This window comes from Cyanistes caeruleus, chromosome 18 (genome assembly GCF_971803275.1).
Source record: "Cyanistes caeruleus chromosome 18, bCyaCae1.hap1.1, whole genome shotgun sequence".
Lineage (NCBI taxonomy): Eukaryota > Metazoa > Chordata > Aves > Passeriformes > Paridae > Cyanistes > Cyanistes caeruleus.
In genome coordinates, this window is record NC_141718.1 from 13,487,112 (window position 1) to 13,498,685 (window position 11,574).

Below are 11,574 nucleotides of genomic sequence, written 5' to 3' on the forward strand. Positions count from 1 at the left end.
GGGACCGGGATTGGCATTTTTCTGGAGGCGGGGCTTGTGGACACCGGCGGGGCGGGGCTTGAGCGGGTCGGGGGCGGAGCGGGACGGGACGATGGAGACTCGCGGGAACGTGGGGCGGTTCCGCGCATGCGCAAATTGCGGCAGGAGGGCGCGGTCGCTCGGTCCTGCGCAGGCGCAGATCGCAAGAGGACGGTGAGGGAGCGGCGCGGGTGCCATGGCGCGGCCCGGCGGGTTGGAGGCAGCCGAGCAGCAGCAGCAGCAGCAGCAGGTGCTGTCCCGGCAGCAGGAGCGGCACTATCGGCTGCTGGCCGAGTTGCAGGCTCTTGTCAAGGCGCTGCCCAGGTGAGCGGAGGCCGAGGACGACCAGGGGCTGCTGCCGGTGCCCGCGCTGACCCCGTTTGTGCCCACAGTGCCTGCCAGCAGCGCCTCTCGTACACGACGTTGTCCGAGCTGGCGCTGGCGCTACTGGACGGGACCGTGTTCGAGATCGTGCAAGGGCTGCTGGAGATCCAGCACCTCACTGAGAAGAACCTGTACAGCCAGCGGCGGCAGCTGCACAGCGAGCACCGTGGTACCGGGGCCACCGTGGGGGTAGTCCCGGGCCACTGCGGGGACCGGAGAGGGGAGCACTGGGGCGAGGGGCACAAGGGTGTCCGTCCTGGAGCACTGGAGGGGACAGAGGGGGTGGACAGCTCAGGAGAAATGGGGTAGCACTCCAGGGAAGTGATGAGGACTTTGCTGGGGGAGACGGGCCTGGGGCATCTCTGGAGTTGGGGGGGAGGTTCTGGGGGTGGGACATTGTGGGGGCGGTGGGGCGACACCAGGGATACAGGTTCTGAGGGGCAGTGGGGGCTTGGGGGTGCTACTGGGGGGGAGGGGGGCGAGTTCTGTGGGGAATGGGGGACAGTGAGGGGGCAGGGAGTGACATTGAGGGGGTAGATTGTGAGACAGTGGAGGACACTGGGGGTGACACTAGGGGGCACTGAGGGACTGTGATGGGGACACTGCGGGCCTGGGGGTGACGCTGAGAGGGACAGGGTGGGGGGGGTTGGAGGTGACACAGGAAAGTCAGGTTTGGGGGGCCCGGGGGGTGGGTTGTGGGGGTCTATAGGGAATGACAGTGCAGGTTGTGGGGAGGCCACTGGGGGGAGGGCACTGATGGCACTTGAGGCACCTGGCAGCAGTGTGCCCTTCTGAGCCCCCCATGCCCATGGCAGGGCTGAAGCAGGAGCTGTTCCACCGGCACAAGGAGGCCCAGCAGTGCTGTAGGCCCCACAACCTGCCACTGCTTCGTGCAGCCCAGCAGCGTGAGATGGAGGTGAGGGGGCTGGGCTGGAGATGGAGGTGAGGGGGTGGGGGGTGCAGAGCTGTGTCCCTTCCCAGGGCTTTCACAGCCCCGTTGCTGCAGGAGCACTGCACCATCCCTGGAGGATTTGGCTGTTCCTGCCCTGCAGCCTCGGGAGACACTACTTGTCCTGGCTGGCCTTGCTGACATAGACATAGACGTAGGTTCCCCACCCCAATCCTGAGGCCTCCTCCTCTTGCTCTTTTTCTCCCTCATGGTAATGACACAGGCTCTTGTCATCCCAGGTGTGTTCTGTGAATTGTGGAAGCTCGGGAGCTTGCTCCAAAGGCAGTGCTCTCCACAGTATTTTAATGATCCTTCATTATCTGATGAATGTATAGGATAGGAAGCAAGTGATAGAAAACATGTAGAAAGCACCTGAGATCTGTCATGATATTGTAACAAGTCAAAAGTAGACAATACTTGAAGCAATCACATTTTACTGAGTATGACTGATAAGGAGGAAACACCTCGAGTTTTATAATTATAGTAATAGTTTCTGAGATCCTCCCAAGGCATTTCAAAAAGATTCGGTCCCAGAGGACTTTTCTGTCACCTCTTGGTGATAGAGGCAGTTTTGTAATGTAAGAAAATGGCAAGTAGCTGGTTATGTTAATCAGTGGAGTTGAAATGTCAGGGGAAGCTACTTTGGTCCACATAAGGTGAACAAGAACTGTTTCCTGCCTTGGCCCATGGCAAGCACCTTGTCAGTGCTTGCTGTTGTTTGATTCTTTGGTGTTTCCACATTCCTCATTTTCTGTCAAGGTGACTAAAGCCAGGCTAGACCTCTGGTACCTGTTCTTGTTACTTCTGTCTCTGAGTAACTTAGATTTGCAGCAGTAATCTCTACTGCCTGTTTTAAATGCTTCCAGTATTTCATTAAATTGCCCAAATATGTCTCACTTCTCCTTGTCTTACATGTTGTGCAACTTCCTCCTACCGGCCCTCTGCCTTTCTTCTGCTTTCCTCTCCCAGGTGTTAATAGAGTCACTTCTTTCTGTCTTTGTCCTCTGACGATTCTGCTGTAGAGCACTTTGGGAACAGATTGATCATCTCTGTTACATCTGATATGTGTCTAATTGGAGTTGCCCTCTGTGGTCAAAGGTTTCCATGACCAGCTCCCATGAGATAGCTTGGGATTGGGCTCCCAGGACAGGTAATACAAGATGTTTTAGGTGTTGGGCTTCTCAGTGGAACCTATGGCATTTAGAAAAGCTTAACCCATCATGCAGGGTCCATGGCCACCAGGGCTGAAGCAAAACTTGTGTGCCTCAGATTTGTTTAAGATATGGCACTTTTTTCTAACCCAGAATTAGATGCCAACACTGAACAATGTGAGGCACTTAAATTTGGGTGGTTTTTTTCAAGCCCAAAGAAAGTCAGTTCTCCACCACAGTAAGTGAGGGCAACAATGGCACATTGAGGTGGGTGGGAGGAAGGAAAATCCGGGGAATGAAGGATTTTGATCTGTCTTCCACAAAGGGAGTAAATCCCTGGACTGAAGAAAATATGAGGACAGAGCTTGCTTAGATATGTTCCTTAGCATCCTTTGGTGAAGAAGCAATCAAAGCAGTCATCACTCTGTCTTGCCTTCTCTTGGGGCTGGAGTTGTCTTGAGTTTCTTCCTGCTTATTGCCATGAGATCCTGACCTGAACATTTTCTCTGGAGCAGCTTTTGTATGGTCACCTTCTAGTGGATCCAAGTTCTGCATCCTCCTTAATTGCAGGTGGTTCTGTGAAGGTTTCTCACTGTAACTTGCTAATTGTGGGCTCTACAGCCAGGAGAGGTTCCAAGGGGTAGCTCCTGCCCCATGAGAGTGATAACTGCTCTTCGTTAGGTCTCACCTTTTGCAGAGAGCTATGGATACTCTTGCTGCAGACATACCTCAGCCCTTCCCCAGACTGTTCATGGCCAAGAGTTCTGTCACACAAATTCTGAATTTTGACCAGGAATTGTGTCAGGGTGGGGGCGTTCAGCTCCTCTCCAAGGCCTTTTTAACCACCAGCCACTGGTGTAGGAAATCCTGGGATTTGTGACTTCTGTTTTTCTGTGCAGTGGGAATAGTTTAACCACATGGATGTTTCCAGCTGAACATTTTCCTGTGTTCTCTGTTACAAAGAGAAAGCATTGCATGAATGAAATGTTGAAACTTGCAGCTTTTCACAGTCATAGAATAAGCTGAGTTGGAAGAAACCTACAAGGGCCATCTAGTCCAACTCCTGGCCCTGCACAGACACCCCAACAATCCCACCCTGGGCATCCCTGGCAGCGCTGTCCAAACACTCCTGGAGCTCTGGCAGCCTCGGGGATGTGCCCAGCACCCTCTGGGGGAAGAACCTTTCCCTGATATCCAGCCTAACCCTCCCTGACAGAATTTCATGTCATTCCCACAGGTCCTATCACTGATCACCACAGAGAACAGATAGTGTCTTCCCCTCCTCTTCCCCTTTCAAGGAAGTTGTAATTTCAGTGAGTCTCCCCTCAGTCTCCTCTAACCTGAACAGACCAGGTGTCCTCAGCTGTTCTCGTATGGTTTCCCCTCAAAGCCCATCACCATGTTTTTTGCCTTCCTTTGGATGCTCTCTAATGCTTTATTTATTTCTTACTTGCAGGAGAAGCAGAGAATCCTGAAGTGGTTTGGGTTAAAAGGGACCTTCAGGTTCATCCAGTCCCACACCCTGCCATGGGTGGGGACACCTGCCACTATCCCAGGGTGCTCCAAGACCTATCCAACCAGGCCTTGGACATTTTCAGGGATGGGGCAGCCATAGCTGCCACAGTCAGTGTGTCACCATCCTCACATGGAAGAATTCCCTCTTAGCATCTAATCTAATCCTGCTGTCTCCATTTGAACTCTTTCCTTCTTGTTGTGTCACTTTATTCCTCATCCCAAGTCCCTCTCCAGTTCTCTTGGAGCCCCTTTAGGCCCTGGAAGGGGATACAAGGTCACACAGAAGTTTCAGCCTTTGGAGCAGCTCTGTGGCCTCTGGAGTTGCTCTACAGCTCCATGCCCTTCCTGTGCTGGGCCCCCAGAGCTGGAGGCAGCTCTGCAGGTGGGGTCTTACCTGAGCAGAGGGGCAGAATCTACCTGCTCACTCTGCTACCCACCCTACAAAAATGAGCCTATCATTGTTTTTTGATGGGATTTGATGATTTGTGGTGCTCCCTTGCAAAGGAAGTCTGCTGCTCAGTGCAGCCTGGTGAGGTTGTATCACCTCTGCACACACATGGAGCTCTTGACCTGATCTCTGCTCTGCCTGTCCCTTGCAATCCTGCTCTCTGCTTCCATTCCTGATTTCCAGCATGCCTTTGTCATCCACATATTTACTGGGCTTCATTTCTTCTTTGGAGGCAACACAGAGACTCTGCTGAAGTTTGGGCAGATGTTGGTGAAGCAGGAGTGGCCATGTCCTGGTTGGAGCTATTCTGGCTAGGTCCTTCTTTTGTATTGTTCTCAGTCTGTCAAAAATAGAGCCCAGCATTCAGATCCTTTCACAAATAAATAGGATCTGTATTGGGTTTACAGCTCCAGTTACATGTTAGTGCCCAGGGAGCCATCTTGATGAGCTTCAGTGGCCTAAGTTATTCCTCCAAGGCTTCCTTCAGCCTCACCTTAGAGGGGCACATGGTTCTTGGGCTGAGCTCAGCCATAGCTCAGGTAAGCATCATCAAGAAAAGCAATTTGGACACTGATTGGTTCCTCATGGTCTTTCCTGTCCTCCAAACACTCAGAGAGCGGGCTGTTCCCATGACTTCCGTGCATTTTCTTCAATGGCAGCTTTGCAGTTGGAGGTGTTAATACCTGGGGCTGTGCTGGTTGCCCACTGCTATCCTTTGACTCATCAGGAGAGATTCAGGGCCTGGTTGCTCTTGGGTTTCAGTAAAAGTCTTAGAGATGACAAAAAGCTAGGAAGAAGGCAAGTATTTCACTCTCCCATTGACTTCTATGTTTTCCAGGCTATGGAGCAACAGATCCGAGAGGAACAGCGAATGATGGATGAGAAGATAGTCTTGGAATTGGACCAAAAAGTAATCGACCAGCAGAACACCCTGGAGAAGGCTGGGGTGTCTGGCTTCTACATCACTACCAACCCCCAGGTTGGTGTTTGGGCATTGCAGGCGAGATGTTTTGACAAGTGCCCGGAGTGACAGAACAAGGGGGAACGGTGTCACTGCCAAAGGCAGGGTTAGGTGGGATATTGGGGATAGCCTTCTCTGGAAGGCTAGTAAGGCACAGGTTACCCAGAGCAGCTGTGGCTGCTCCATCCCTTGGTAGTGTCCAAAGCCAGGCTGGACAGAGCTTGGAGCAGTTTGAGATAGTGGAAGGTATCTCTGTTCATGGTAGGGGGTGGGAATGGATGGCCTTTAAAAATCCCTTCCAACCCAAACCATTCCATGATTGTTTGACAGTGCTCTTGGGTTAGTATCTTTCATTTTTAAAAAAAATCTCACTGTAGATAAATTTGGGATGGGTGTGTCAGATCAAACAATCCGTCCTTTGCCTCCCAGCTGGTGGTTGGTGTGCACTGGACCTTCTACTCAGTTCATAATAAAAGAGCAGAAACCCAGGTACCACTTGGCAGCATTCCCAACTTCCTGCAGTATTTTTTTTTCATGTGTACAATGGAAAAAATATTTTACCAACAGCCTGCAGTCCTGTGACTCAAATGGGTCTGAAAAGCACTAAAATAATTAATTTACTGCATTTATATTCAGCTTAGCTATAAAAACTGACTTCAAGATTGTTTATTAGGCACTTTGTTCATTCTTGCATGTGACTTGCTGGAGCTGATGATCTCAGGCTGTGCTTAAAGAATTGTTCCCAGTTTCCCCAGGGCATTTACTTTCAAAACAACTGAGGAGTCCACTGAGTTTGTCCACATTGTCTTTATGCCACTGCAGGAACAAAAAAACCTCAAAATTCCCAAGTTCTTTTGTAAAGCCATACAGGTTTGCAGAGAACACAGAGACAAGCTGTTCTTAACTGTGTTTTTTCAGCTGATTAAATGTCACTTTGATAAAGACCTACTGCTGAGAAAAGACAGCTTAAATTAAGCTAAACAGGCATTTTCTAACACCCACTCACATGATTCCCAGTTGTGGAGCCTTGAACAAGCCTCTCATTTTTTCAGTGTTGCTATTCCCCAGCCGTATAATGCAGAGAGCCCATTCTCTCCCTCCTGCCCTGCCCTTTATGTTGTTTTTGTAAGTCATAACACTTACTAAGGCTCCTTTTTGCTGGGTTTGTGTATGTTTGCCTTTAGGATAGGTGCCAAGCCCAACCTGGATCTTGGCTTGTACTTGTGAGTGCCACCAAGAAATGCCTGCTGGAATCTGTTCATGTAGCTCCCATCAGCTGATGTGTTTCCCCCCCAGTCTGTATGAAGTGCCTCCTTGTGTAGGGGATGTATTTTTACTGAAAATAGATTTAAATAAATAGATAAAATAGATCTTTATTTCCATAGCTCCATGTCTGCAGGGCTGAGACACAGACCTATACACATGAATTATTGGCTCCACCATGTTGTCCCTGAGCTAGATGTAACTAAAGAACGAGCAGGTGGCAAAGGAACCATGAGTTAATGTTGATGTCTCCACTTGATTGTGGTCCTGGAGAAGGGAGTTTTCCCGGAATAGGTAATGAAATGCCTGCAGGGAATTTGATGCACCAGCACAGCCATGTGTTGCACTTGCCTTGGATCCCACTTAGAGGGTTCCCAAAGCAATCCCTCCTCTTCCTGCCCTTCTGTGCTGGGAAGGGTTCAGGGAGTTGCTGTGAGGAATATGGGGAGGCACCTAGAGAACCTTGTCTGGGTCTGCTGCCCCTCCTCAGCCTGCAGAACCTGCCAGCCCACATAGCCCCTAGCACATTTATCATGGTCAAGAAGAAACAGCCTCTCTAGATCCTTAAGGAATGCTCAAGCACTGTGACAGCCATGGTTTGCAGCAGGTCTGGTAAGATGTCACTACTCTGTGTTTTAGAGAAACATCTGAACAAGATGAAGCATTTGGTTTTTAGCTGCCTGGTTGATTTTTTTTTTTTTTTTTTTTTTCCCATTCCCTAAGAACAAGAAGCTCTTGAGGAAGGGCCAGTCCTTGCTTCTTCCTGCAGCAGAGACTGGGATCGTCTACTTGCACAAACATCTTTCTGCCTTTGCAGGAGCTGACTCTACAGATGAATTTGCTGGAGCTGATTCGGAAGCTGCAGCAGAAGGAAGCTGAGGCTGAGAAGACTTTATCCTGAAACAGCAAATCTGCTGTTCAGTTCCCAGAGTTTTTCCTCTGACTTTCCTCTAAACAACAGACCATCCATGCATTTGCTTTGTGTTGTCAGGAAGAGGCTGCAGGGGTAGAAGAAAATGCTGAGGCACTTAGATTAGAGCTGGGGCAGACAGAGCCCAGCACAGGGGATGGTTGGGAGCCTGGGGATAGCTCTCATCCTCAGAGCAGTGTCAGCTGCATCTGGCTCAGCTGGGAGCTGATGAAGCAGGGTCACCTGCCAGGACTGTCCTGCAGTGATGCTGAGGCCATGACTGAGCCAAGGCTGAGTTGAGCACTGAGGCAGCCCATGGAGCCCTGCTGTGTAAGGGTGACCCTGTGTTTAGATGATTTGTAACGGGGGGAAAAACAATCCCAAGAATGCTTCTGTGTGTTGTTGAGGCAGAAACAACCTCTTAAACAGGCAGACCCTTCCCAGAGTCCCTTCCTCCTCCAGGCTGGTACCAGCATTATCTGTATTAGTTTATCTGTGTGCTGGCTGGCATTATCTGTATTAAAGGAGAATTTCATGCCTCAGCCCAGAGTTCCTGGACTGGTGTTTGCAGTGTTCCTACTGACTCAGAAAGCAGAGCTTTTGCTTTGTTTTTTTTAAACCAGTTTCCAAATGAAGAGAAATAAAACACTTCTGGGGCTGCAGCTTTCTGAATGCCAGTGGTTGTGTTTGTCCTGACCTCAGTTGCTGAGTGTGGGGCTTTGTGGTGTGTTAGATGGAAGCTGGGAAGGAACCAGGAGTGTTTCTGAGATCTTTCAGGGTGTTGAAAGAACTTGTGGGTGGCCTTATTGTGGGGGGAGCTGGTGCTGGAGGAGACAAATACAAGATCAGATCTACAAGGACCAAGGATATTTTTGGAAATTCAGGGCTGAAGCCCCCTCCCATTTCCATCATGTGTGGGTGTTTCCTCCTCATGGGGATGATGCTGCTGCGGTTCAGCACCTGGAGACAAGACATATACTTGTGTGGAATCTTCATCTCCTGGATGAAAGTCCCCATCTGGAAAGCAGGCTGGTATGGGACCTGCACCACTGCAGGGTCCCCACAGAGCTCCTGGAACTGTGTTGCCTCTGGACTCTCAGGTCCAGTGTGGGAGCTCTGCACTACGCTGCTGAGTAATGGTAAGAGGCAAGGTTGCCAACATTCCCCTCTGGAGACACCTTCATCCTCCTGGAAGGACACAGGGTAGGTGCAGACTGGGCGAAGTCAGCATCTGTGGCCAGGTTTGTTACCAGAGTGATTGGCAAGGAAATTGCTTCCTGAGGTGAGGATAGGGAAGGCAGGGGGGTGAACAATGGGTTCTATGGCAGCAGAGGATGCCCATGTGCTGGACATCACACTGCCTCCCAGAAGCTTCCCTTTCCTCTATACAAGCTCTCTGGAATGGCTAGAACAGCAGCAGAGTGAGGGTGTGACTGTTGGAGCTGGCATTGAGGTTACTGCCTCTGGGTTCAGCCCCACTGTGCTTCCCTGTGGGGTGAGGAATGGAATCCATCCTAGTCTAGAGCCCCCATGATCCAGGGTTGCCACTACCTTTCCAAGAGAACCGGTGCCAGGGATCACTGTGGCTGTTCTGGCACTGCCATGACAACGGCAGCTCTCAGGCTTCCTGCTTCCACCATCTGTTTACAGATGGCTCTGCCAGGCAGCTGATCGGATCCAAGCTGAAATTTTCAACGCCTATGGTCAGGCTGGGTTTTAGAAAGGCCAAGGTGGAGAGCTGCAGGGGGTTAGATGTGGGTAGCTGGTGGGAAAGGTTATCCTAAGGGAGAAAAGCCCTTGGGATGGCTTGTGATGGGATCAGCAGGATTTCAGCAGAACACTTGCTCAGCCCCTGAAGCTGGACAGTACAATGTAGAGGATACTGATATTTTTCCAGGTGTCATTGTGTCACCAGGGAGTGATCCTGTCCCACAGCATTGCTGTGCCCCAGCCACTGCAGCTGTGGTACTGCTGGTAACACAGGGCAGACCTGGTGAGAGCCACCCTAAGGGGCTGGAAGTTCTGCTGGGCTTTGGCTGTCTCAGCTCCTTGGTTCAGTGACCTGTGCAGCTCACAAACTCTCAACCAGTGTCCCAGGAACATGTGTTTGGCTTCAGCTATCCACAGTGCCTGCCCAGAGCTCCATGTGTGCCAGAAGTGACATGGAAAGAGGATGCAACCCGAGGATCAAATTCCCTGTTCAGGTGCAAGGTGACTAAGGTGAGAGCTATGGCTCCATGCCAGCCCCATGTTTACCCAGGAGTACTGGTGGAACACAAGTGATGGGTGGCAGGAGGAGATAGGTCCTGTTTATTCCTTCCTTTTCCTATATTCTGGGCTGTTGAAGAGAAGAGCAAGGTCCCCTCCACATAAGGAGGTTGATCCAGTGTGGATAAAGGTGAATGTGTTCAGGTGGGAGCCCTCAAGTGTTGTACTCACTGAGTGGGCTCTGAGTTGTGGGTGCAACTCGAGGGTGACATTTGGGGTGATAACTGGTGGGTCCATGAAAATGTCAGCCTAATTGCTCAGCAGCCATCAGAAAATTAGATGAGACATGAGAAGTGGATCAGAGAAGAAAATTAAAAACATGTTGCTGCTGTGAAGCACCTAAATGCAAATCCTATGATACCTGGCTTTGACACCCAAAAAACCACTGAATTTCTCATAACACCATGGAGACAGCTGTTAAATAGAGAAACTGGGAATGTGAGTGTGTAAGTTAAATAGAGTTTTCTTAAAGTCACTGGGTGAGAAAGAGTTTAAAGTTTAAGCTATTTTAGAAAATAAGAGACAAGATGGAGGACTTATGGCGTTGTCCCTTTCCTTCTTCCTTCTTCATCTTCTTCTAGGGGTTTTTGGGTAATAATAAGTGATTAGATAGAAGATGCCACAGCACACAGGTGCCAGGTCATTGGGTCACTAAGAAAAATAACTTCCTTGGCATTTGTTAATTAGACAAATAGACATATCAAAGACCTTGAAGAGGTCTTTTCTTCATTAGCCACTTTGCACCTCTCTATCTTAGTGTATCTGTATATATGTAATATAGAGAAGAATAAACAACCAAGTCCGAACATGAGAGACATCCTCTGTCTCATCACTCTCAGTCCTGGGGAAAAGAACCCAGTTACCAGTGTCACATCCCAACAGGGATGGAACAAGCTCTTCAAAGGCCCTGGAGACACCAGGGATCTGGAACACCTTCCAGCTGAGCTGGTCTCCTTTATCTTTGAGAAAGGGCACAAGAGGGGGCAAGGTGGAGATAAGCCTATGAGTGACATGGAGAGGGACTTCACTCTCAACATACAGGGGCAGCAGCATTGCAGGGCACCTGTAACAGGCAGGTTTGGGTGGGACGGGTGACTGCTTGGAAAACTCCTGCCCCAGGGGGCTAGAGAGGCAGAAGGTTTGTGGTGGCTCAAGAGGAGGTGAAGCACTTCTGGAAAAGAAACACCTTTTTACTTGGAGATGAACAGAGGTGATTCACTGCCCTGCAGAGCCAGTTGAAAGCACCACAGGCTTTTGCTTAGGTTTTGTGCTCCTGGCCAGGCAGGAGGAATGTGAGCTGGAGGGGCCTGTTCAGGAGTACCCCCTCCTGCAGCTTTCCCCACACCTCAGTTTCTCCATGACAAACACCCGAGCACAGAGGATGTGCCTGCCCTTCAGGCAGCAGCTCCAGAGCAGAGGCAGAGGAGGAGGGTCTCAGCCCTTTGCTCCGTCCAGAACTGCATCCAATGAATGGGATTTGGGATAACTGCTCCATCACAGAATGACAGCGTAGTTTGGATTAGAAGAGACCTTGGATTAGAAGCTCATGAGTAGGAACACCTTCCACTATCCCAGGCTGCTCCAAACCCTGTCCAGCCTGGCCTTGGACACTTGAGGGATCCAGGGTCAGCCACAGCTGCTTCTGGGCACCCTGTGCCACAGCCTTGCCACCCTCATAGCCAAGAATTCCTTCCCAATATCCAGGTA

The 11,574-nt window shown here is 50.4% G+C and overlaps 1 protein-coding gene across 1 annotated transcript; it reads left to right on the forward strand.

The window, feature by feature from the left end:
- Positions 1-8,261, forward strand: LOC111942827 (protein DGCR6). Its single transcript, XM_086856672.1, has 5 exons — positions 1-342; positions 411-571; positions 1,218-1,318; positions 5,304-5,444; positions 7,507-8,261. Exons 1-5 carry the CDS (start codon positions 215-217, stop codon positions 7,588-7,590), a joined length of 615 nt encoding a protein of 204 aa, XP_086712798.1. The 5' UTR covers positions 1-214; the 3' UTR covers positions 7,591-8,261.
- Positions 8,262-11,574: the final 3,313 nt, after the last annotated feature.